Source organism: Sminthopsis crassicaudata, chromosome 4 (assembly GCF_048593235.1).
Source record: "Sminthopsis crassicaudata isolate SCR6 chromosome 4, ASM4859323v1, whole genome shotgun sequence".
Lineage (NCBI taxonomy): Eukaryota > Metazoa > Chordata > Mammalia > Dasyuromorphia > Dasyuridae > Sminthopsis > Sminthopsis crassicaudata.
Window position 1 is genome coordinate 454,392,118 of NC_133620.1, and position 27,044 is coordinate 454,419,161.

At 44.5% G+C, this 27,044-nt stretch overlaps 1 protein-coding gene across 4 annotated transcripts in view; it reads left to right on the plus strand.

The window, feature by feature from the left end:
* Nucleotides 1–27,044, plus strand: part of RPH3AL (rabphilin 3A like (without C2 domains)) — a 161,791-nt gene that overhangs the window by 38,585 nt on the left and 96,162 nt on the right. For all 4 annotated transcript variants that reach the window (XM_074263826.1, XM_074263827.1, XM_074263825.1 and 1 more), the window contains 2 exons: nt 5,062–5,205; nt 7,148–7,277. In XM_074263826.1, the coding sequence (XP_074119927.1) occupies nt 5,062–5,205; nt 7,148–7,277 (274 nt within the window). The remainder of the gene's footprint in view (nt 1–5,061; nt 5,206–7,147; nt 7,278–27,044) is intronic.

Here is a 27,044-nt window from a genome sequence, read left to right on the forward strand (position 1 = left end):
TTAGTCTGTCTCTTTTCCCTGTTCCTTCTTCATTCCCTCTTCTTTCCCACTTTCTTCCCTTTCCTCTCTCTCTTCCCTTTCCCCCTTTTCTTTTTTTCCCCACTCCCTCTCTCTTCCTCCTCACTGCACCCTAAACAACAGTTCTATCCAACTTGTAGTGAAACAGGTCTCTTAAATGGCTTCTCTCCATTTGAGCTCCTTGGGAGGAGCATTTAGCTTTATATTCTGCACAGAGCAGGTGCTTAATAAACTTTTTTTCATTCAGTGATTCTTTCATTTGCTTATTATCTCCTTTCTTCTCTCCCTCACTCCTTCTCTTCCTCCCTCCCTCTCTCCTTTTTTCCCCTCTGTTTAGATGGAGAGCTGGCCACCTCCCTTGATCCAGAGCGAGATCTCACAACTAGGGCGGCTCTCTTTTCCTTTCTCCCTCTCTTCCTTTGTCCCTTTCTTTCTCTGTCTGCCTTCCTCTCTCCCCCCTTTTTCTTCTCCCCTCTCTGTCTTCATCAGTCATTCTCTCCCTTCCCCTTCCCTCTTTTGTCTCCCTCCCTCCTTTCCCCCTCATTCTTCTCCCTTCTCTGTATTTCTTACTCCTTCTCTCCATCCCCCCTCTTTTTCTCTCTTTGTCTCGCCCTCCTTTCTTCCCTCCCCCTCACTTCCCCCCATTGTCTCCCTCCTTCCCTTCCCTCTTCTCACTTTCCCTCCTTTCTCTCTCTCTCCTTCCCTTCCTCTCTCTCTCTTTCTCTTTTTCTCTTTCTGTCTCTCTCTCCTTCCCTCCCTCCTTTCCCCACTCTCTCCCTCCCCACCCCCACTCCTTCCCTCTTCTCCCCACCCCCATTCTCACTCCGCAACAGTGCAGAAAAGCCAGTGGCACTTTTCAGAGCTGCAAATGTCTTTTCATCTTACTCTCCTGTGGCAGGCTTCCTGGTAGAGATGGAAAGTGGTCTCGGCCCATTAGCGCCTGGTGCTTCTGGGAGCTCCTCCTCCTCCTCCTCCTCCTCCAGCCAGCCTCCCTTCCCTGTTCACCCTAAGCTCCCAGAGAAGCACTTGTGACCCTGGTTTTCCTTGTCATGGAGACACAGATTCAAGGACTCCTCAATTCTATTTAATTCAACAATAGAGCCCTATGGACACGGTGCTAGAGGCTAGAGGTACATGGACAAAAATGAGAGGGTCCCTGCCCTCCAGAACTAAGGTCTCTAGTTCTAGAGGCTCTTTTCAATTTATTTGTGTTTAACCATAACTAAGTATCCTTTATACAAGGTGCTGTATCCCTGGGGATACCAAGACAAAGGAGAAGCAATTCCTGCCTTCAAGCAGCTGACATTTTATTGGCTCATAAGACTTAGACACGAAAATACTATAGAGGTGATCCAGTGCAGCCCCACCCTTTTCCAGATGAGGTAGCTGAGCCCCAGAGAGGTCAAGCTGTTTGCTCAGAGTCACACAGGAAGCATGGCCACATGCAATACATTTCATTTAGGTATTTACTTAAAAGAATTGTGTTTTGAAGATGGAGCATTTATCAAATACTTAATCAGAAAAGACGTTTTTATTCATCCAACTAAAGAATAAGTACTTGAGGGCAGCCAGGTGGCTCAGTAGAGCCCCAGCCCTGAAGTCAGGAGTTCAAATCTGGCCTCAGACACTTAACACTTCCTGGCTGTGTGACCCTGGGCAAGTCATTTAGCCCCACTTGTGTCCGCAAAAACAAACAAAGCCACATGAGGACTTCCCCTGGCAGAATGTGTGCAGAGATGGTGTGAAGGCGACTGAAGCAGGCATTGTGGGCCACTTGGAGCCCAGTCAGACATCAAAGGCACAGGGTCATCTCAGCCATCTTGAATTGTTGTTGTGCTTCGGGACTTTGATGACTAGAAGACAGATTTAGGCTGATACAGTTCTACCTCCCTTAAATCCAATCCATGTGCAAGTCAACATCACCCCGTGGTGTCCCTGGTCCTCCAGGTAGTGAGTGGTACGGGCTGGAATTTGAAGCGAGATCCTCGGACATCTCGGGTGTGCTTTAGGCAGCTAGATGGAACAGTGCATAGAGTACCGGACTTGGAATCGAGAAGACCTGAGCTAGAATTCTGCCTTAAGGAAAGGTAGAAGTTTTAGGGAGTAGACATGAAGTAGGAAGGCTATTCTAGCTTAGAGATGGCAGAGAGAATGGGGTTTTTTTCAACGGCAAATGAGCTAGTTTGCACTACAGAGTGCACTGAGGGAGATAATGTGTAATGAGGCTAAAAACGGAGATTGGGCTGGGTTGTGAAGGGCTTTAAACGCCAAACAGAGGAGTTTATCCTAAGGCAGCAGCGAGCCAGTGGTGTGTGCTGAATCATGGAGTGCCGTGGCTCGGCTAGAGCTTTAGGAGAATCACCCACACAGCTGCGCGCCGGTTGGATTAGAGAGAAGAGAGTTCTTAGGCAGGGAGGCCAGTAAGGAGAGAGGCTAATCTAGGTAAAAGGTGATGAGGACCCGAGCTAGAGAGGAACGGGAAGAGGACAAATGCAAGAGATGTTGTGGAAGGAGAAAGCATCTGATTGGCCATCTGGTCTGAGGGAAATGGAGGTCCCCTCATCACCAAACCTAGGGCTGTCGCCGTCACCTCTCACCTGTGCTATTTGAAAGCCCTCCCAACTGGTCTCCTTGCTTCCGGCCTCTCCAAACCATCCTCCCCACAGCTACTAAATGATCCTCCTAGGGCACAGTTCTGTCCATGGTACTAGTGGCTCACCCTCACTTCCGGCTTAAAATGAAATCCTTTTGTTTGCTATTGATAAAGCCCTTCGAAATCTGCTTCTGTCCTATTTCCAGATTATACATTGTGCTCCTTCATACATGCTGTGTTTCAGGACCGCCAGCCAGGTTACTGGTCCGCCTCCAGAATCCATGCTTTTACACCGATACTCCTATACTGAAAGCCCCCTCTCTGCCTTTGGAAATCCCTAGCTTCCTCCAAGTCTCCAGTGCTGTCTCCTATAGAAGGCTTTTCCTGAATCCCTCCTACCTTCTCTCCCCTCTCCAGTTACCAGTGCTCTCACAGGCAAAATTAGTTTGTGTTTATTTTGTATCTACACTGTGTTTTTCTGAATACATATTGTTTCCTGCCTTAACACCCCCCCCCAGTAGAATATAAGCTTCTTGAGGGGGAAAAACTGCTTCGTTTTTGTCTTTGGATCCCCAGGGCCTAATATACTACTTGTTACAGACTAGACAAGGAGAAGGGAAGCTCCTCATAGAGACGATTTCTTTTTTTTTTTTTTTTTTTGGTCATTGTATTAGCACAATACCTGGGACAGATGAAGAGCTTAATAAGCACTGGTAGAATTGAAATGATACCTGCCAGCGTTGCTCAGATCATTTCTAGAACAACATGGAGGGAAATATTGATGCTGATCTACCACCAGCTGCTTTCAGTCCTTTGTGAGGACATTTAAAATCTACCATCCCCCTTCCTCCCGGCCTCTCCTGTGCCTCTGGCTCTGTTTGTCCCTTTAGATTTTCAAAGGGCTTCATATATTTTGAACTCACTTCATCTTCACTGACTTTTGTTATTAAAAAAGTGTTTACATTTTATACATATTTATAATTCTCTCACCCACCTACCAGACAAATGGAAAGAAAATACCTATAAACACCAAGTCTTGTTTTGCTTTTTCATAAGCATGAGCTCCCATTTTCTTTCCTCTTTTTCCTTTCTCCTATTCCTGTAGTTCTTTTCCCTGGGAACATCAAAAGGCTTCCCCTCGAGGGGGCTGGGTTCTTAGCCAGTTTGAATTGTCTCATTTTTGTTGATGCTGAACTCGCCTGAGGTCACGCAGCAAACTGTTTGGGTAGCCAGTGCTAGAATCCACCTGATGTTTCCATGGGAAAGAGTCTGTAGAGTCCCCTTTGACCTTTGCTTTGGGGAACCCTGGTGATTCATTTAAGTTCTACGGACCGGGGCAGCTGAGTGGCACAGTGGATGGAGCACCAGCCTTGAATTCAGGAGGGCCCGAGTTCAAATCTGGTCTCAGACACTTAACACTTCCTAGCTGCGAGACCCTAAGCAAGTCACTTAACCCCAATTGCCTCAGGGGGAAAAAAAAGTTCAATCAACTCTTTGGACCTCAGTTTCCTCATCACTAAAATGAGGACCTGGACCAGATGACCTCTGATCACGCTTTTAATTAGAACTGGGGAACTGGGGGCTGCATTTTAGAAAGGAGAACAGTCGGCGGGGGCCAATCAGGGTGGGAAGGGCCTAGAGTCTCTTTAAATATTTGAAAGAGGGTCCTCGGAAGAGAGATCCCATTGGGTCTGCATGGATTCAGAGGGAAGAATTAGGATCAGGGCAGGGAAGAGGCAAGCAGAGAATTGATGTCAAGAAAAAAGCTTCCTGCTTTTATTAGAGCATTTAAAAGTGTGATAGGCTGCCTGGAGAGGTAGTGAGATTCCCATCACTGAGAGTCTTCCAGCAAACGGATGGCTTCCTGTTGGGGCTGATGTAGAAGGGATTCTTCTTCAGGTGAAATGACCTCAATTGTACATGAACTCTGAGGGCCCTGCTAGTTGATATTCCTTGATTCTTTAATTTCTTGGGGGAACTGAAAGCGTTGTAAGTAAAAGAACCTGAGTTCAAAGTCTGCCTGTTCTTTACTCTGTGTGACCTTAGATAAGTAATTTAATCTCCTTATGTCTCTGTAAAATAATGACTTTGGAGTAGATTCTGGGATCATCCTATAATTAGCACAGAGAGAGCTTTTAGTGGCCATTGATCCCAAGGCCCTCATTAGACAGAGGATGAAAAGGAGATCCCTAGGGTTATATTGACAGCTAGTGTCTGCCACGAGATTCACACTCATGTCTCTTCAGTGATCCCTAAGGTTTCTTTATGCTTGGTGGGTTACTTACCCAATTCCTCGGCCTCTCTTCCCTCTGATAATGTCACCTCCTTTCCCATGAGCCACCTCGACAAACATCCCAAACTAATCCTTATTTGTTCTGAAACCGGGGAACAGCCCTGTGGATGGATTCAAGATGGCAGCCTTCACGCATCTTCTCCTTTGTCATCTCCAGACTGCAGAGTGGATGGTCAGTGCATACGTACCAGACAGACAAACAAAGGAAAAGCCAGAGCCTCAGTGCTGCGGAAGTGGAGGCCATCCTGGAGGTGATCCAGAGGGCTGAGAAAATGGACATTATGGAGCAGCAAAGAATTGGGTAAAAGCCATGGGCATCTGGGCTGGGGTGGGGGCTGGGACGATACCTCATGCCGAGGACCTGAATTCTGCCACTGTCTAGTCCTGGGACCTCTCGGGCTCAAGTGGCATAATAGTTAGAGCACTGGTCTTTGAGTTTGGAAGAGTCGGCCAGAGCAAATCCTGCTTCAGATACTTTCCTAACTGTGAGACCCTGGGCAAGTCACTGCCTGGAATCTTTTTATTTAGTATTTTATTTTTCTCCAGTTACATAAATTATTAACATTTATTTTTAAAACTTTGAGCTCTCGGTTTTCATCCTTCCTTCCCCCTCATTGAAAAGGCAAGCGATATGATGTAGCATATATGTAGTCATGCAAAGCATTTCCTCAATGGTCATGTGTAAAAAGAAAGTGTAAATTTAAAAACCCTCAAAAATAAAGGTTAAAAAAGACATGCTTCAATCTGCATCAGAAAGCATCAGTTCTTTCTCTGGGGATGGGAGCATTTTTCATTGTAAGTCCCTCAGAGTCGTCTTGGATTGTTGTATTGCTGAGAATGGCTTCCTGAACTCTTAATAATTCACCGCAAGTCTCTCCCCATTTCAGCCCATCCCGCTCAGTTGTCCAGCAATCATCTTAAAGCGCAGCTCTGACCTTGTCTCGTTCCCACCCAATAAACTCCAGGAGTCCCCGTAACTTCTGGGATCAAATATAAAATCCTCTTTTTGGTATTCAGAGCCATCTGTAGCCTGCCCCTCCTCCCCTTTCCAGGCTTTTTATACCTTAGATCCCCATCCTCCTGTGCAGTCTGGCCTTGTAGTCTCCCCCCAACAATCCCAACTCGGGGTGTTCTCATTACCCATCTTTGTGCCCAGAAGACCTCCTTAAGAAGGCTGGTAGAGGAACAATGATAATAGCTGTTGCTTTTCAAGGTCACCGAGTACTTTCCTCTAACCTGAAGGGCCCCTATTTGCAGTAGAAAGAATGGGGGATTTGGGTTCAAATCTCTATTCTGCCCTCTGTGATCTTGGGCAAGTCATAGGACATAAAATCTTAGATTTAAAGCTTATTATTAACTATCATATTAAAGAATGCTTCAAATCACTACTAATAATATAAGTGTAAAATCAAAACAGTCCTGAGATTTCGCCCAGCAAATTGTCAAAGATGATAAAAGAAGACAATCGAAAGTCCTAGAGGAAGGGTGGGAAAATTGACATACTCATACATTGTTGGTAGAGCTGTGAAATGGTACAACCATTTTGGAAAGCAGTTTGAAAGAATGTAAGTAAAATGTCCATACCCTTTGATCCAGAGAGTCCCTTCCTAGGCAAGGAAGAAAGTTTTATAAGAAGAAAGTTTTTATGTTCTCTAAAATATATATAACAACACTTTTGTAGTAGTAAGAAATTGGGAACAAAGTAGATGTCCATTGGCTGGAGAATGGGTACATGAATGTAATGGAATATTGCTATTGGAAATGATAAAGGTGACAGATATGAAGAAACCTGGGAAGTCTCGCATGAACTGATGTAAAGTGAAGTACGAAGATTGGAACAAAGTAAATGGCAAGACTGGCCACTCAACAATAAAATATGCGAGGCAGCTAGGTGATTCAGTGGTTAGAACAGCTCTGAATTCAGCAGGACCTGAGTTCAAATCTGGCCTCAGACACTTAATACTTCCTAGCTGTGTGACCCTGGACAAATCACTTAACCCCAATTGCCTCAGCAAAAAAACCAACCAAACAAAAAAAAAACCCAATAAAATATGAGTTTTGCACATTACAAAGAACATGTTAGGAACCAAAGAAGAGCTTTGAGAAGACATCTTCCCCACCCATGGCTTTGCAGAAGGGAGGTATTCACAGGTGTGCAACACTGAGTATATTATTGGTCTTTTTTTGTTTTGATTCCCACAGAGACCCCATCCCCTCATTCTCTAACTTCCCTTGTACTGCAGGAAGCTGGTCGAACGGCTGGAGAACATGAGGAAGAACGTGATGGGCAATGGTCTCTCCCAGTGCTTCCTGTGTGGGGAGCCCCTGGGCCTCCTGGGCAGCTCCTCCGTCCTCTGCCAGGACTGTAAGAAGGTATGGCCCCTGAGCAGACACACGTTACGTGGTCAGTGCACACTGAGGGATGTGGGCGAGTCGGCCGACACCTGCTCCCACCTCCCCAGAACCTCTTTGGAGAAAGGGTGGCTCCTGTGGGGGGTAGCCTGCATAGAGCTACTTATAGAAAGAGGCAGCTGGGAGACCCGGGGGCAGACTAGTAAATGTGTAGTTAAGACCTGAATTCAAATCCTGCCTCAGACACTTATTAGATGTGAGATTTTGGATAAGTCAGTTAAACCTCTCCCACCCTCAATTTCTTCATCTGTAAAAAGGGAGAATAACAACAGTACCTGTCTCCTAGGTTGTGAGAATCAAAAGAAATAAAGCACTTTGCCATACTCGAAGTCACTATATAAAATGTTATTATAGCCATTCTTCTCCCCCCATTAGAATATAAGCTTCTTGAGGGCAGGTGCTATTTTTTTTTTAATCTACATCCTCATTGGTTCTAGTACAGTGGCTAGGGCATGATAAGTGCTTACTATGAATGCTTCTTGATTAAGAAGAGAGGGGTGAGTGGAGGGAGAAGGGAGAAAAGACAGAGAAAGACAGACAGCGAGCAGGAGACAGAGACAGGTGAGAGGCGAGAGGGAGGCTAGGAGGGAAAGAGGGAGGGAGGGGAGAAGGGAGGGAGAGGGAGAGGGGGGGAGAGAGAGAGAGAGAGAGAGAGAGAGAGAGAGAGAGAGAGACAGAGACAGAGAGAGAGAGAGAGAGAGAGAGAGAGAGAGAGAGAGAGAGAGAGAGAGAGAGAGAGAGAGAGGAGAGAGAGAGAGAGAGAGAGAGAGGGAGGAGAGGCAGAAACAGAGAGACAGAAACAGAGAGAGAGAGACTGAGGGAGGGAGGGAGGGAGATAGAGAAAGAGAAGAGAGAGGAGAGGAGGCAGAGATTCAGACAGAGAAAAAAGAGAAGACAGAGTGAAAGAAGTAGGTAGAGACAGACAGAGACAGAGACAGAAACAGATAGAGACAGACAGAGGGCCTGGGTTAGGCAGAGAAGCAAGCACCCACCTTAGTGGGAAAGGTTTTGGGTTAGACAGAAGGGGGATTGCTTTTCCAGGCGGCTGCTGGCTGAGTGCCATGGGGCGGGGGAGGAGGAGAGGGGAGGGAGAGGAGGTGATCGATGACTAGCTCAGCATGGCCTGTGTTCCTGAGCTGGGTGTTTGTCTCTAGTCTCCCCCTCTCCCCTTCTTATTCAGGGTTCTGGAAGCTCAGAGTGAACAGGTGTTATAAGAATCCCAGAGTCAGAGAATTTGGAAGATATTAGAGAGTCAGAAGCCCCCATTTATGGGTGGCAACCACAGGATCTCGACCAATAGTAGGGCCACAAAAGCGTCTCCCAGATGGCCGAGTCTGGTGGGTTTGTTTATAGGAATGGAAGGTTTACGAGAACGATTCGGGATCTGGTCACTGCCACCGGTTGCTCTTAAGGAACATGCCCCTTTTTTTTTTTTATCAAAGCAGGTTATGTGGCAAACTTGTATGGATGGTCTTTACTGTGTCATAGGAGGCTGCAAAAGTCGGACAGCTAGTATTTTAGCGTGATGCTTCCTAGAAAGGCTTAAGTGACTGGAATTCTGTACCCAAAGCTTTCTGTCCTTTATAAGCTAACATGACAAGCGCCTGACAAATACAAACAGGAGTTTATCAGTTACTTGACAAATGCAAGATGACAAATACAGGCCTCCCAAATAGCCTTGACAGTTCTGTAAATGAGCCTTTCTGGAAGTGCAGCACAGACAGAGCTGCTGCCTACAGCCACCCCGACATTGTTCTAGAGAAATTAGAGAACAGAGGTCATCGTACCATGCTCAATCTCCAAACCGCGGAAATCCTCCTCCTCCTCATGGCTGGCATTCACAAAGCAATATGAGGTCTGCAGAGGCCTTTACAAATATCATTTCATTTGATTCCCACAGTAACCCTAGTAAGTGCTATTATGATTTCCATTTTACAGATGGGGAAACTGAGGCAAGTGGAGGCTAAGTGATTTAATCTTTGTTTGCTTCAGTTTCCTCATCTGTAAAATGGAGAGCATAATGGCACCTACTTCCAGGGTGATTGTGAAGATCAAATGAGGTGCTTGTAAAACTCTTTGCTCAAATATAAAATTATCAATACAATAATAATCGTATCTACTCTCCAGGGTTGTCTTTAGGGATAAAATGAGATTTACAAAGTGCTTTGTAAACTTTGAAATTTTACCCAATACTATCAATAATATATGTGTATGTATGTACATATGTGTGTGTATCTATTTTGTATACACACACACATATATCTGTATATATAGGACACATTTAAAATCCCCCATTGAAAAAATGAGGAAATGAGATGCTAACAAAAAGGAGGAAGTAGCACCTGAGTATCAGTGGTTCATAATTTTTTTTCTTTTTTGTGAACCAAAGGGCAGAACCAATTCTTTTTTTTTTCTTTGTTAAAACTTTTTATTTTTCAAAATGTATGCATGGAAAGTTCTTCAACATTAGCCCTTGCAAAACCTTGTGTTCTAATTTCCCCCCCCTTCCCCCATGCTAAACATGATAGCAGTGATGTTAAATCCGATATATGCATACATATTTATTTAATTATCTTGCTGTTCAAGAAAAATCAAATCAAACCAGTAAAAAAAGAAGCAAAATAAAATGCAAACAACCACAAAAAGAGTGAAGCTGCTATGTTGGGTTCAGAATTACTTAAACTCGGGATGTTTCTAGAACTTTCTTTCCCATGGTTGTGCGATCTTAATCACAGGAGCAGAGAACTGCTAAGGAGGAGAATCCTCATCCCTACTCTTCTCTGGGGTGGTGGGGATGGGGAGGAGGAAACAAAGTACATCTCCCACTCTTCTTTCCTTTTTCCTTGATTTGTCGCTTGTGTAAAGGCCGGACTTTGTTGGAGTAATAGGAACAGGGCTTTTCTTCTGAGTTCTGTAGTGAGTGCCGGGTGGATATGGGTCCTTGGCAGGTGAGGAGCAAACAGGGCTGCTCCCCTGAGGAAGATGGCCTGCATCAACACCGTGGAAAGATTGTTACCGCAGGTGCTGCAGGGATGAGGTCTGTGGGATGTGAGTGCCCACATTTGCACTCAGGTTCTCCACCCCAGTGCCCCTACCTGCCTTGTGGTGGAACCGTGCCCAAGTATGGTTCTCTTTTTTCAAGCAGTTCCATTGGAACTGCCCACAGAGGGGACGTGGAACAGGGAGAGAAACTCCTCAGAGAGCAGAAGCAAATGAGGGACATTTGCAGTTCCTGCTTTGCAAGAGAAAAGAACACAAGAAAAAAGGAAGGGAAGAAGGAAGGAAGGAAGGAAAACAAGAAAGCAAGAAAGCAGCAAGACTTTATGGAGCCCCTCTGTGCATAGACAGCTCTGCACTAGATGCTTCTTGAATTGAGCTAATAGGAAGAATTCATAATGAATCATCTTACTCAGAACTTTTTCTTTACTGGGATGGGGGAAGGAAGGGAGAGAGAGAGAGGAAAAGGGGAAACTAGGCCTGATTTCACTGGTATAGAGAGTTCCCAGACAGGCAGTGTCCTCTCCCAGTGCAGATCTGAGAGAGCCAGCTTACAAGAAGTGACTTACCTGGAATCACACAGACTGTATGTGTCTTCAGCAGCTTTGAACCCAGATTTTTCTGACTTTCCATTTCACTAAAGGCTTTTATGATTATCCAAATAGGACCCATATTAGTGCCAGCTGGGGCTGCTAAGGCAGCTGGAAATATCTGCAGATCTGAGTTCAAATCTTGCCTTACACTTTTACTAGCAGTGTGACTCTGGACAAGTCATTTCTCTCCAACTCCCAGCTTTCCTCTATAAAATCAGGATAGTGGCTTGAAATGTCCAAGTTCTAAATCAGTCCTCCTGTGATTTGCTTCTACAATATCATAGTGGATATAGTTCTCTTTTTTTGGACACTCTTCCCCCAAATCTCCCTGTGTTCCCAGGAAGGAATTTGTGAATGGGAAAAGTGTAAAAAAACAAAAAAACAAAAACAACTATATTCCCTGTGATACCTTGGCGGCAAATCATAGGGGGATTGACTCTGAGCCAGAGGGACATCTCCCTATGTGAAAGGATGCAGAGAAGGAATCCACTAGAGGGAGCATGGGAAACATACAGGCTGTGGTTTCCCTCCCCAGGGTTGGGGTGTCCAGCCTTGGTGGGAGAGCAAAGACCATCCTCAGCCACCATTAGCTCATGACTCTTGGGTGGAATTGACTCACCTTTCAGCTGTGCTCAAACCCCACTCTGTAACTGTGCCCACTGGCGCCCGCTCTCATGGGCTTCGTTACTTCTGGGCGGCAGCAAGGAGGGAGGGGGACAGGCCGGTTAATTGGGGAGCTCTTGGTGTGCTGATTGCTCAGCAGTTGAATCAGCTGGCTTGCGTGTCTAATTTGGAGCCCAGATGGGTGGGAGATCCAGTGGCTGCGGCTTTACAAAGCCGCTTGTCTAGGGTTGCCCCATGACACACAGAGAGAACCGGATTTCCTCAGTCTCCTCAAAAGGAATGCTTTCCATCCTGACTATCTGGGAGGATGCTGGGCTTAAGCGATGCCATATGCACATAGGACTGCTGGGAGAGCGTGGCAGCATCTAGACAGAGAAGTTATGTCTGTCTGGGCCTCCATGTCCATGAGGTGGCGGGACATGGTCTGTCTGGGGCTCTGCCCTGTCACTCAAGGGCTGGAAGGGAAGTCCTCCTGTGTGGCTTCCCCAGCAAGGTCCGGGCCCTATTTCCACCCAGTGTCTATCCTATTTCCAGAAGGTCATCAGAGAGGCAGTTGTAGTCGATTGAGGCTCTTGGTCCAAAAAATATGGTTTCCTATTTTGATCCTGATGCTTATTAGCTGTGGGTGGCAAGACACTATCCTTCTCTGATACTATTTTTCCAGAATTAAGCTACTATATATCATTGGACTGCTTGCTACTTGAGAGAAAGAGTGAGGGGAAGGGAGGGAGAAAAAGTTTGGAACATGAGATTTTGCAAGGGCCAATGTTGAAAACTCTCTTTGCATATATTTTGAAAATTAAAAGCTATTATTTAAAAAATAAGAATGTTGTCTACAAAAAAAAAAGATATTGTATATCACTCTTCTTCTTACAGTTTTTCTACGGCTAGACCAGGCACCGCTCACAGTCGGTGCTCAATTAATGCTTATTGTGGTGGTTCAATAATATCAACAATATCATTTCACTTGTGTCTAATTCTTTATGACCTATATGGGGTTTTCTTGACAAAGACACAGGAGTGGTTTGCCATTTCCTTCCCTGGTTCATTTCACAGATGAGGAAACTGAGACAAACGGGACTAAGTGACTTTTTCAGGGTCACACAGCCAGCTGGTAAGTGTTTGAGGCCACATTTGAACCAGCGCTCTATCTACTTTATCGCCTAACTGTCCAGTGCTAGATTGCTTGATTGGAAAATAGAGATAATAAAAACTGCAGATGATTGTGGGGCTAAAACGAGCTAATATATGTAAGGCCCTGTGCCAGCTCTAAGATACTATTCTCGGAAATGTCAGCGTGTTTATTCTAATAGAGGCTCTGTAGCATAGGAGATAATGCACTGACTGTGGTATCAGGAGGACCTGGATTCAAGTCCAGTCTCAGACACTTGGCTAAATGATGTTGGACAAGTGACTTTGTTTCCCCATCTCTGAAATAAGAAGGCTGGCCTCCGGTGAGCCAGAGAAATACGGGATCCTCTCACTGCCCCAGGCAGATCTCAGTCTCGGAATCAAGGGTGACTTTCCCATCTGTGTGAGTTGGAAGAGTTTCCCTATTGCTGAAATCCCACACCTGGACCACTGTTATCAGTGTTGTTATCAGCCCTCCCCTTGCTCCAGAGGCAGTTTGTGTTGGCTAAAGTCACTGAGGCTTGGAGAGCTCCTGATAACCTGCCTCAGTGGTAGAGACTTTGGACTGAAGCCCCGAATTTCTCTTTCTTCCTAGGGCCTCATCTAGGTTAAAGGGGATCCCCTAAGCCAAGGGAAAGGAAAAGGGCTGTCATGGCTGAACCTTCCCTGCTGGAAGATTTCTACTTGGTCTGAAATTAAGTTTAAGGTTTCACCCTGGAAGCTCATAGTATAGGGAAGTCTTCTCCCTCCACTAATGCAGGTCTGCAATTTATAGGCTCAGAGATTACCTTGGACATAGAGTTCAAAGAACAGTAATAATAATAGCAAGGATTACAAAGCACTTTGCATATATTAACTCATTTGGTCCTCACAACTCTGGGAGATAGGTACTATTAGCCCCTTTTTATAACTAGGGAAACTGAGACTATATTCCAGGTTAAATGACTTGCTTAGGGTTACACAGGCTTGCACTCTATTCACTATACCACCTCGCTTCCGGTCCAGCCTAGGCTAATGACTTGGCCAAAGTCACATAACAGCAGGACTTTCTGAATTCCGGTCTTCCTGTTTTGAGGTCAATCCTCTCTCTTCATGTGGATGAGGGCCAAGAAAGCTCCTGAGACCTGGAACACTTCAGCTGTGCGTTCTGAGGACTGCTTTGTGTGGGGAGCCCAGGAAGTGTTTTGCAAACTGACTTCCTAGAATCCCTGAGCATGCTGCCCCACTTTTCTTCCCAGAAGACTTTTCTGTAGGAAATTATAGATTTCAGATAAGAGCTGTTTTTCCAATTACAGCATGTGGGCCTGGCCTCGGGCAAAGATCCTAGTCGTTCAGGGAATGGACACAGGAAACGATCTGCGCTTTCACGAAAACCGATTTCCCCATGATGGGACCACAAGGTTAGAAGCGGGTCTCGTCCTCTCATTTTACTCAGTGTGTCTGACTCTTCTTGGCAAAGATACTGGAACAGCTTGCCATTTCCTTCTCTGGCTCATTTTACAAATGAGAAAACTGAGGCAAGATAGGATTAAGGGACTTGTCCAGTGTCACTCAGCTGAGGCCAGATTTGAACTAGGCTTTCCTGAGTCCAGGCCCTGCATGAAAAGTGTTTAATAAATGTTTGTTGAATTTGATTTAAATGAAAGGAGAAAAATACCAGTGGCCTTAAAGGAACTTGCCTTTCAGTATGCACTCCAAAAATAGAATGTTTTTTCTTCTGTCTTGATTTGGTGGCTGATGGATGTGGGAGCACTCAAGTCCCCCCCCTTGACCCCTACATGCTAATCCCTTGCTGCTGGGCTCTTCCGGCTCAGTCTGATAAAAAGCAACAGGGTCCTAGACTAATAGTTCTTTATTTGAGCTGTGCCTGAATCCATTTCTGGGCCTAATTCAGATTGCCCGGTGCCCTGATTTGTTCCTTTTAATGAAGGCAGATTTTATTTCCTAAATTCTCAGACAAAAAGATGCTATAAGTCATCTGCTTTGCAGGGACCTATCTGCTGGGGGAGGCAGGAGCTGTTGGGCTCGGCTGAGCAAATACAGCGTCAGGTGATTTTCTTCCTTTTGGGGTGCCCGCTGCCACAGAGGTGGATGGGGGAGAAGGCTTTCTGTCAAGCTGCCTCTTTGTACCTCCTTCTTCTAGATGAGGGAAGCAGAGGATGCACCCTTAGTGAAGAGGCGTACATGGAGTCCCAGAGCGCCAGCAGTATGAAGCAATCTATCCACCAGCCAACCAGGGTTTGGTTAAAAAGCCTACTGTGTGCTGGTTGCTGGGAATATAAATACAAGTGAGACATGTCATGAGTGGGAGATCGGAGGAGTAGATAGTAAAAAAAAAAAAAAATCCAACATTTTTTAAGCACTTACTGTATACCATGCACTGTGCCTAGAACTGGAGATACAAACATTTTAATAGAAGTAGAGGAGCCATGGAGGGAAATCCCAATGGTTGGGAGGAGATGGTAGAAACCTTAATATACAGTCTGCACTGAATCATGTCAGGTGATAGGGAAACATTTGTATAGCACATTTACATAAGGCAGCTAGGTGGTGCTGTGGAGAGAGCACTGGTTCAAATGTGATCTCTGACACTGAGTGAACCTGGACAAGGCGCTTTTCCCTGTTTACCTCAGTTTCCTCAGATGTAAAATGAGCTGGAGAAGGAAATGGCAAACTAGTCCAGCACCTTTGCCAAGAAAACCCCAAATCAGGTGACAAAAAGTCACCCCTGACCAAACTAGGATAACAACCTATTGCACATAATAAGTTCTCTGAAGTAGTCTGAAAACATTAGAAGTATAATGTAGTACAGAGAGCAGAGCTCAGAGCGAGGAAATCTCAGTTTCAGTTGCTTCATTTACCTCCAAGGATGCTGGGAGACTCTTGGAGACTGTGGATAGAAGGAGTTTCCTCATCTGAGAGCTCCTGAAACCGAAGAAATCCTCTCTTTAATCCTTATTCCTTATACAAAGAAAGAAACTGAGAGGAATTCAGCCTCCGATGAAGATTTTCTTCCCCCAATTTTTCCATTGTAAAATTTTTACAGAGAAGCATTTTCTCTGAAAGTAGAGCAAGAACATAAATACACTGATCCCAGCTCCCCCACAACCTGGAGACCATTCTGCCCTCCGCCACCTGTGTCCTCAGGGAGAACCAGCTTTAACTTAGCACACTTTCCACATCACACGCATCCCACCCCAGTTGCTTCCAAATGAGACGTGGCCAGTGGAGGATGACCCGTAAGGGAAGCAGAGAAGTGTTTTCACCCAGAACATTTTGGTTTCTCATTTGAAGGGTGAGGGAGAAGAGTCAATTGACTGCAGATTCTTAATCCCTGTGGGGAAAATCCAATATGTTTTGTTAGCTCAAACAGACCTGGCTTTCCTCTGAGATGGGAAGCTAGTTTTTATTTTCCTTTTTTAAAAAATTGGTTTTTTGGAGGCAACTAGATAGTATAGTGGATAGAGTACCAGCTCAGGAGAAACTGAGCTCAAATCCAGCCTTAAAATGTGTGTCTTGGGCAAGTCATTTAATGCCAGTTATCTCATCCCCACAAAAATTATTTTGGGGTTGAAAAAGGCCTTTTTGTCAAGACAAGTGACAACTGATGATATTAAGTAAAAATACTATATGTTTGGAAGATTGTAAATCTCCATTACGAAATGCTTCTGATATACTTTTCCTAAGATTTGTAGGGGAAGCAGCGGGAAAAGCATTAAGAAAGAGCAATGGTTATTAGGAGTTACGGACTTTGTCAAAAACATTCAGATTGATTTTCTAGAGACAGCAAATGTTTAGGTGGGAGGAGAAGGGAGGGAAAGTTTGAGTGGTGGTCTATCCCACTCTAATTCCTCACAGAAGGTCCAAACATTTTGATTGAATGAATCAATCAAAAGTAAATGAGCCTTTGCTCAGTTTGAAAGGCTGATAGGGCCTTGGAATTATTGTCTAAAAATAAATGAAACCACATAGAAAATATCTTATGGTTGGCTGAAGATAGTCACACCTCTTAGACTACATATGAAAGCATCGAGCTAGTTTGGAGGCCAGGTACAAAGAGGCCAATTGAGTGAAGGAAGACTCTAAATTTGGGAGCAAAGGATTCCAGTTTCCTGAGAGAGAATGGCTTTTAGGGAGGGAAAGAGTAGCTCCCTCCTCCCTATTGACCATATTACTGGAGTGATTGGATTAATAAGAGTGTAAGATATTTTTTATGTGACTTCATCTATCTTTAGACAATAGCTCCAAGTTCCTATCAGCCTTTCAAATTGATTAAAGACTCATTCTTATCTAGTTTCCTTTTGCTTGATGTATTCAATCATAATATTTGGACCTTCTGTGATGAATTGGAGTGGGATTGACTGCCATTCAAATTTTCTCCCCCCCTAAACGTTTGCTGTCCCTAGAAAATCAATCAGAGAGGTTTTGTATTGTACAAAGAGTAAAAACATGCTGAGAGTTAACAGAAGGTATCCTGGGAAAAGGGATCAGGGATTCAGAGATATAATTAACAAGATATAGACCCTGTGAACTTTGAAAAGTCAGATCTGAAAGTCCTTTATGATTTGATAGCTGGTAACAACTGCTGATGGCAGTGTTTATATTGAGAGTTGAAAAACACTTGAGGATAAATCAAATATACTGAGGAAAGACAGGTTTAAGACTTTATAAGAAACTGACCCTCCGAGCCCAGTGAGGTTTATGCCTTAAAAAAACTTCATGAGAACTATACAAAAGGAGAACGAGATTTCTAACAATAGGAATCCCTTACTCTGTGGATGTCCATACATTTACCTCACTACCATTTTACTATAGGTATGAGCCTGCTTTCCCCAAACATTGTGTAGACTAGGGAAGAATGCACTTCCATTTTGGGAAACCGTTTCTGTAATAACTGTTCTTGCTAAGTAAAACAAACAAACAAACAAAAACCTTTGTAATAAGTGATCTAAAACAGCTCCACAATGATAGTGCTAGTAATCAGATCTCTGAAGTAGTAGTAGTCATTCTTTTCTCAGGAACTGGCCTGGCATTGCTAGTGCGAATTGGGAAGCAGCTCCCAAAGGGCTGCTTCACTGTACTTATTCTGGGATATTATTGGGGTCCTTTGTATTTGCAAAGATCTAGCAGACAGATTCTCTTTTTGGGCTTCTCGAATATGCTAGCATAAAATTTCTGAGGTTTTCATTTCCCCCTCCCTCTTTCTTGTTTCAGTCTGCAATTGGACAGTGTTTTCTTCATTGCTTCCTTTAAAAGTCAGACCATTTTCTCTGAGCTGACCTTTGCTGATTTGAATGCTTAAATAGTAATACCTGTCATATTACTGAATCCCTTACAAGTATGGAGGCTTATATTAGTAGTATAAATTTTGCATCCCTAAAATACTGATGCTAGCAGTTTGCCTCAAATACACTGTGATAACTGACAAATATTGAATTATTTTTCCTTTTTGCTCTTAAGCAGACCCAGATTGCTGATTTTACTAGGATTGCAGCCCAGACAGCGTTCTGAAATCCTTATGGACTATAAGGCTATAAGAATGGATTTACCTGCTGGCCTAAAAATCCTAAGTGATCAACTCCCCAAGTACTTAATCCCTTTTTGGGAATCTCACTTTTCTGTGAGTTCCATTTTAATTTAGCCCTACCTGTCCCTCCCTCCCTTCCTCCTTTCCTCCCTTCCTTCCTTCCTCCCTTCCTCCCTCCCTTCCTTCCTTCCTTCCTTCCTTCCTTCCTTCCTTCCTTCCTTCCTTCCTTCCTTCCTTCCTTCCTTCCTTCCTTCCTTCCTTCCTTCCTTCCTTCCTTCCTTCCTTCCTTCCTTCCTTCCTTCCTTTTTCTTTTTCTTTCTCTTTCTCTTTTTTTCTCTTTCTCTCACTCTTTCTTTCCTTCTTTCTTCCTTTCTTTTCTTTCTCCTTCCTTCCTTCCTCCCTCCTCCCTTCCTTTCTTCCTTCCTTCCTTCCTTCCTTCCTTCCTTCCTTCCTTCCTTCCTTCCTTCCTTCCTTCCTTCCTTCCTTCCTTCCTTCCTTCCTTCCTTCCTTCCTTCCTTCCTTCCTTTTTCTTTTTCTTTCTCTTTCTCTTTTTTTCTCTTTCTCTCACTCTTTCTTTTCTTCTTTCTTCCTTTCTTTTCTTTCTCCTTCCTTCCTTCCTCCCTCCTCCCTTCCTTTCTTCCTTCCTTCCTCCCTTGCTCCCTCTCTCCCCCTCTCCCATTCCTTCCTCCCTTTCTCCCTCCCTCCCTCTCTCTCACTTTCTATTATTATCTTTCAAGTCTTGGTTTAGTCATTAGTCGGTGACCCTCGGCAAATCATTGAGTTTCTCCCAGCCTCAGTTTCCTCATTTGTAAAAAAAAAATAATAATAATAGTGGCTACTTCCCAGAGTCATTGTGAATTTCAAATGAGATGGTTGCAAATCTAAATAATGTTAGCAATTATTTTCCTAATGTTTGGGAGGCAGTAGAGAAGGGGACAGAGAGATTGCTGTAGAAGGAAACTAAGCCCCATAGACTTGCCCAATGTCACCTAGAGAATTAGTAAGAAAGCTGGAGTCTCCTCCCAGACTAGCCGTTTTTCATTATCAGCAAAGGAGACTGGGGAGAAATGGTTGGACAAATAGGAGGAGAAGGAATGCTCTAAAAGGCCAGAGTGAGATTGTTCAGGAGGAGGTGGTCAGCAATGTCAAAAGCCGCACAAGATAGGAATGTTGCCTCATGTGAGCCAGGCATGGGTGGCCCCACCCACAGTGTTCCCTGAAGGTTCCTCCCGTCTTCCTCCCCCTGCTTCCAGACCAAGGCAGCCCAGCCCCGAGACCTTGGCGGCTCCTTTTCTCTGTGGGGTCAGCCCAGGGCATCGATGACAAAGGCCCAGCAGCAGGAAGCATTGTTGGCAAATCTGTTTAGCCATGTTCCCAGCCCCGTCATTTTGTGCCGTCTCTTGTATGCTGTGTTGTGGTAAATAACAGATAATAACATTCTCAGTCCTCTCCTGCCACACGTTGCTGAACATATGGCTCCCCACTCTTCCTGGCAGGGCCTCCGGTGCCCAGCAAGCTGCTGTACTTTCAAGTCCTGGTATTTCAGCATCTTTCTTGAATATCACCTTTTAAAAAAAGTCCCCCTCCTCACCCAAGCTGCTGTCACTCTGCTTCCTTTCAGATTTCAGGCATTGTGGGAGCATCTGCTTGGCAGTGTGGTCAGGGGACCTGGCTCCAAAGGGCACCTGCAGGAGCCTGGGCAAACCCTTTCACCTCTGGGAGACACTGTACTGTTAGGGGGCTGTACTAGATGGCTTCCAAGGTCCCTTCCTGCTTGAAATCTGGGCTCCTGCCATTCCTTGTCTCATCTGGGAAGCGGATATAACTAGCTTCATGGTACAATGGAAAGATCACTGATCCTAGGGGCAGCTAGGTGCCCTCAGGAGGACCTGAGTTCAAATCTGGTCTCAGCCACTTAACACTTCCTGGCTGTGTGACCCTGGGCAAGTCACTTAACCTCAATTGCCTCGGGGGGGGGGGGGGAATCACTGATCCTGTAGTCAGGGTTCTTTGCTAGCTGTATGATGGGCAAATATTTAGCCTCTCGAGGCTAAATCAATCTTTTTTCCTTCCTTCCTTCCTGTATGATGACAAGGTTATACTGGATGGCTTCAAGCTCCAATTCTATGGATCTGTGTCTATATTTGCCCTCCTAAATGGGGAGTTCGGGGCAAGAGAAGGCCCCCTTCCCTCTGCCTTGTGAAACCCTACCTTCCTTCAGTGCAAAGCCCAGATGCCCTCTTCTGAGCAAGGCATTTCTCCATTTCTCCTTCCCAGTGTTAGTTCTTCCTCCCTCTCTCTCCAAAGTCCTGGCGGAGTTTTAAGCTTTTAATAGCTTAGGGAAGCAAGGGTAGGGGGGAGAAGAAGAGTGGTCGCCCAGATCTGGACGCCCACCCCTCCTCTTGTTTTCTTAAACCTCTCCTCCTTCATGTCTCAGCTAAAGTGCCACCTTCTGCAAGAAGCCTTTCTTGATCCCTGTAATATTGGGCCTTCCCTCTGCTTATTATTTCTAACTTCTCCCAACTTACTTGTGCGAAGTTGTTTGCTTGTTGTCTCCTCTCACTAGAGCGGAAGCTCCCTGTGGGCAGGAACCCAAGTTCTGCCCCTGTTTGTGTCCTTGGCACTTATTGCAGTGGCCGGCATGTAGCAAACCATTTTAGAAATGTTTCATGACTGTTGTCTTGTTGCCCATTGCATGAGTGTTCCAAAATGACCTTGTTATTTTTCCTTTAGAATGAAGGGAAGAGAAATTCACTGGCAGGGAAGGAAGCTTTCACTTGCAGATTTTGGGGAGGAAGTGGGAAAACCCCAAATGGACTCTGAGCTGTACTTGTACTCAGGAGGAAGAATTTAAAAAGCAAACTGCCAGGCCTCTACAGGGAAGGAGGATGGGAGGTCATGGCTTCTGCCAAGGCTTAATGAGGGCAAAGAATGCTAATGGGGCCCAGGAGGACCAGAGATGGAGGAAAGGGAGCTGGGTTTGTTTAATATTCTCCTCCACTTTCCTTCTGCTCTGGTGTTAAGGATGAAAATGTATTAGCTGCGTTAAGCCCAACCTCCAGACCCAGCCATAAGGACAACATCTCTAAATCGAATGTCTGGCAGTGGAGATAGGCAGCACTAAGCCAACTCTGCTTTCTCCCCCATTCTCTCTATTAGAGCATCTGTCAGGCCCTGACTTTAGCAGCATCCAGATACCTCTGGTCTAGACTAAAAATGTTTTGGAATAAAATATTAGTAGTGCAGATTAATTGCAGTGAGCCACTTGTTAAACATTTACCAGTGAGCTGCTTGTTAAACATTTATCAGCATACCCTTCCCTTTTTGGTCCTTCCAACCCTATCTCCATTACTCTGTGATCTGGGGTTGGGACTTTTAGATTAGGAATGTGGCAAGTGCCAGAGATTCTGTGGAGTAACACTATGTGTTATATGAGACTTGTCACTTAAATTTTTCATTGAAGAGATTTTTACTCAAAAACAACAAACCCTAAACTCATTAGCTTCCTCTCCCAGCTTTATGTCATCTATACATTTTGTGAGCACTCCGTCTGTTTCTTTATCTGAGTCATTAATAAAAAATATTCAGCACAATTTCTCTGAGGATCTCCTATCATGTCAGTGTTTTGCTGTTTTAATTAAGGGGGAAAATCTGTCATGTTGCCATTAAACTATTCAGAAAGGCTTTTTGCGTCTGGCCATCTGAAGAGTGCAGAATCCATCACTTGGAATTTTCATGAATCCACATCTCTCCGTTCTCTTCCCAAAAAGGGCTTTGAGATCCTAATATTAAAAGATTCACTCAAATCCAGACAAGCTGTATCCCCAACATGAATTTCATCTACTAGTTTAGCAGTCCTGTCAAAAGGGCAAATGAGCTTAGTCTAGCATGACCTGTTCCTGATGAAGCCGTGCTGATTCTTAGTTCTCTCTGCTTCTCGTGGTAGTCTCGTCTCTTTAATAATTTGTTGTAGAATTTTCCCAAAAATTGAAGTCAAGCACACTGGGTCTATTCTGTTTGCTTCTCTCTCTGTGTGTGTCTCTTTCTCTGACTCTCTCTGTCTGTGTCTCTGTCTCTTTCCCTCCGTCCCTTCTCTGTTTCTCTCAAAATTGGGACATTTCCTCTTATTTGCTGTTACGGCATCTCTCCAGGGGGTATGCTAGTAAATATCCCGCTCTCTACTACTGGTGGGGTTGTATGCAGGACACATTTTAAAGTTTAATCTGCATAATTAACATGTTGTCCATCAATTTTCTAAAAGTCTTGTCAATCAGCAAAATATAAATTTCCAACATGTGAATATTCTTGCTGAAAATTTGACAGTTAGTTCTTCAGAGCCGGTTTGAGCTGGCTCCAGGATACTTCTACACCTCCCTCCATTTTCCATGATCCCTCATATATCATTGACATTATTCAGTAACGTTCATCCTTTCAGTATCCGAGGATGATGGTGAAAACTAGTATTTATAAAGCACTTACTGTGCGCCAGGCACTGCGCTTAACAACAACCCTAGGAGATAGCTTTAAGTACTTCATTTCATTTGGGCCAAGTAACTTGAATTTATCAAGAGCAACCAGGTGCTCTCTTCCTATCTCCTCACTTATCTTGTGCCTGGGACCAAAATGAAGTATTTATTGAGTACCTCTCAGTAGAATGTAAGCTCCTTGAGGATAGGCTTGCTTGCTTCCTCCCTCCCTCCCTTCCCTCCCCCTTCCCTCCCCCTTCCCTCCCCCTTCCCTCTCCCTTCCCTCTCCCTTCCCTCCCCCTTCCCTCTCCCTTCCCTCTCCCTTCCCTCCCCCTTCCCTCTCCCTTCCCTCTCCCTTCCCTCCCCCTTCCCTCCCCCTTCCCTCCCCCTTCCCTCCCCCTTCCCTCTCCCTTCCTCTTTCCCTTCCCTCTCCCTTCCCTCTCCCTTCCCTCCCCCCTTCCCTCTCCCTTCTCTCTCCCTTCCCTCTCCCTTCCCTCTCCCTTCCCTTCTCCCTTCCCTCTCCCTTCCCTTCTCCCTTCCCTCTCCCTTCCCTTCTCCCTTCCCTCTCCCTTCCCTCTCCCTTCCCTCTCCTTCCCTTCTCCCTTCCCTCTCCCTTCCCTCTCCCTTCCCTCCCTCTCCCTTCCCTTCTCCCTTCCCTTCTCCCTTCCCTTCTCCCTTCCCTTCTCCCTTCCCTTCTCCCTTCCCTTCTCCCTTCCCTCTTCTCCCTTTCCTCTTCTCCCTTTCCTTCTCCCTTCCCTTCTCCCTTCCCTCTCCCTTCCCTCTCCCTTCCCTCTCCCTTCCCTTCTCCCTTCCCTCTCCCTTCCCTCTCCCTTCCCTCTCTCTTTCCTCTTCCTTCCCTCTCCCTTCCCTCTCCCTTCCCTCTCTCTTTCCTCTCCCTTCCCTTCCCTTCCCTTCCCCCTCCCTCTCCCTTCCCTTCTCCCTTTCTCCCTCCCTCTTTTCTTCCTTCTTTCCCCTTTCCTTGCTTAATCATTCTCCTGTCTCAGTAGAACCTGGCTCAATGCTAGGAACTGCCCAGAGTCAATTGAGAACCTGAGAAATGTGCCCCTCCAAACACTCTACCCATAGCTTCTGTTTTTCAGGAGCCACTCCCTATTACCCTTGGCCAGCCTTCAGTGATTGTTGGTTGTTTTGTTTTTTAATACTTTTGCTCATTTGGAAACGAGCTTTTCTTCTGGCTTTGCACATGTCTAAATAAGTACACCTAATCATTTTCATGCCTGTGTGCCCTGTCTGCCCAATTAGATTTGTGCCCGGAGATGCAAAACCCAGCAAAGCCTCAGACATTGCAGCCATTCAATAAACATTTGTTCAATCTGATTAACACTCTGGTAAAAGCCATCTCTCCCTAATTTGTCTGAACATCTCAGCACCTAAAGCATTCTGCCTGTGACCCCATTTTTTGTGCACTTGTAGCTCATCTTCCTCCCCTTGTCCCCCACATTAAAAGTGTACCCTCCTTGAGAGCAGGCCCCATGTCTAATTTTGCCTTTGAATATCTGTATTTGTAGAGCTGGTTAATAAGTGCCTGAGTACAGTAAGCACTTTCAGAAAGTTTGCTGCCTGAGCAAGTGTTCATTCAGCCAGTCACTGGACACTTAAATGTTTATTAAGAGCCTACCACAGGCCAGACACCGTGAGGGATATTGGGATACAGAGACAAAACGGGGTGCTCCCTGCCTCAAGTAATTTATATTCTGTTCTATGGAGGAGGACCAAAACTTTGATTTAGGGCTAGCCTACCCAGAATTCTGAGTGGAGCAGATTATCATGTTCCTTCCTGTTATCTGGCAATATTGATTAGATCATTATTCTCTGAATAAGAGGTAGAAAATGGGACAGCTAAATGATGCAATGGATAGAGCACCAGCCCTGAAGTTAGGAGGACCTGAGTTCAAATCCAGTCTCAGATACTTAATACTTCTTAGTTGTGTGACCCTAAGCAAGTCACAACCCCAATTGCCCCAGCAAAAAAAAAAAACAAAAAAAAAAGAGGTAGAAGGGGCAGGCAGTGGAGAGAGCACCAGCCCTGAAGTTAGGAGGACCTGAGTTCACTCTCAGACACTTAACACTTCCTAGCTGTGTGACCCTGGGCAAGTCACTTAACCCCTAATTGCCCCAGCAAAAAAAAAAAAAAAAAAAAAAAAAAAAAGAGGCAGAAAATGAGGGGCATACTATGGTACCTGAGGAGCATCCTTGACTCTTTCAGGTCATGATTTCTCTCTCCGCAAAGAGAGCTATCTTGGGTTCAAGATACACATGCCTAAAAGTATAACTCACAAACCTCCTCCCCCCCACTGAGGTGTTTGTCTTTAACTGTTAGCCAGAGAACACAATTAATTCAAAACAAAGGCATTTAGTGACATAGTTTTTTTCTTTTTTAAATTGCATTAGAGGATCTCCCCCCTCTCCCTCTAAACTTAAGGATCATTTTCCCACAAACAGAGACACTCCCATTAGTGAGCAAATGCTGCTTAGGTCCTAATATCCCGTTAGATGCGTGGGCCGTCCCCCGGGATCTGGTCCAGGACCAGCTAGAGGTGAGGATTGACTCCTCCTCACACCAGGACCCTTTTGCCCCGAGAGATTCTCAAAGTTGAGTGGCCTACTTCCTAACTCTCCCTCCTCTCCCTACTTCCCCATTCTCTGATCCTGGCAGGGAGAGTTACGAGGAGAAGGGCAAACACTAAGATGCCCAGTCCGGATGGACATCGCTATTTGGATATCTCCATTCATTGAATCTGAGTGAATGAAAGAAAGAATGGAATTGTCTTGCTCTTCTCAAGCCCTGCTTGTTGTCCCCAGGTGGATTATCAGTCTCATTTATCTTGTTAAATGTTCCTTTCTGTTTCTTATTGACATCATCACCTGATCTAACTTTGTGGGTTTCAACAACATCTCCATTAATAAATGGAGAATTCTCCTATAGCCCAGCAGCATCTAGAAGGGCAGACATTATTTATTTTTAAAGCAGAGCGCCTCATTCCTTTTCTAGGTTACTCCAGATTAATATCAGACTCCGATAAAGTCTTGCTAGGCCCCGGTCTGAGAGGGGATACTATTGACCAGCAGTATAGAAAACAAGGATAAGCAGAAGGGGAAGACAAAGTAGAGAGCTGTTCATCTTTCCTAAATCAGTGCAGCTTCATCTTTTTAAAAAGTTTTTTCGAAGTTGATTGGATCATACAGAAGTCATTCGAACTGGAAGACATTTTTGAGATCAAGTTCAATCCCCTCATTTTATTTTAATTAAAAAAATTAATTACAATCCATCCTGTCTTCCTTTTCCTTCTTCCACTTACCTCCCAGTGAACAAAAAAGAAAAACAAAACTCTTATGACAGATGTGTATAGAGAAGTAAAATTAATTGGCCGTGTCTAAAAAAAATGTTGCATTCTCCTTGGTCCATTAGGAAGTGATAAGGCTCACAGATGACAGAGAAATGTTGGGAGGCAGGTAGTCTTGTTTAATCACTCTGCCACTGGAATTTTGGCTGGTTATTCAGAATTCCTAAGCCTTTCAAAGTTGTCTCTACAATATTATTGTTATATTATAAATTATTCTTGTGGTTTTGCTCACTTCATTTTGTATCAATTTATAAAAATTTCCCCAGATTTTTAAATCATCATTATTTTTTAATTAAAAAAAAACAGAATAAGAAAAAAGAAAAACAAAAGGAATACAAAACAAAATGAAACAAAACAGAAGGGAACATTGTCAAGTGCCCTGCAGAACATCAGGGAGGATTCAAAATATATAACAACAATTACTAAATCAATAAAGCATGTATATGCATATATATACGTATATATTAGTAGAAGAAATTATATTCATGTGTCCATCTTTCTTTTACTTCTTTACAAATTATTCTTTTGTTCTCTGCTGCTCACCTTTTTTACTTTATTCTTTTTTCCCCTTTGATCCCCCTTCACCCCTAAACGGCCTATAGTTAAGAAAGGACACATTTATGTATACATTCACAGATATATACGTACATACATACATACACACACCCTCTCCCCCCCATATCTTTCCTATCCCTGCTGACTCTTTGCTTTAATTCTGCTCCTTACCTGCCTTGGTATTACTTAACCTCCCCCCACCCATGGATCCCTCCCTTGTCTTCTTCCTTCACTTTTTGCTTCCCTGTTTGCCCATCCTTCTCCCCTTATTTCTTTATAGATTTTGGAGGGTGCTACTCCCTTCATGGCATTTCTATATTGTTGCCTATTTAACCCATTCCTGATGTAAGTAGGCTTTCAGAACTATGAGCCCTTCTCCCCCCTATATGAATTATTTTTTTCTTGTTTCTTGCAAAATTTTCTTTTTGATCTGGAGGTTTTGAAATTTGGCGATAATGTTCCTATGTGTT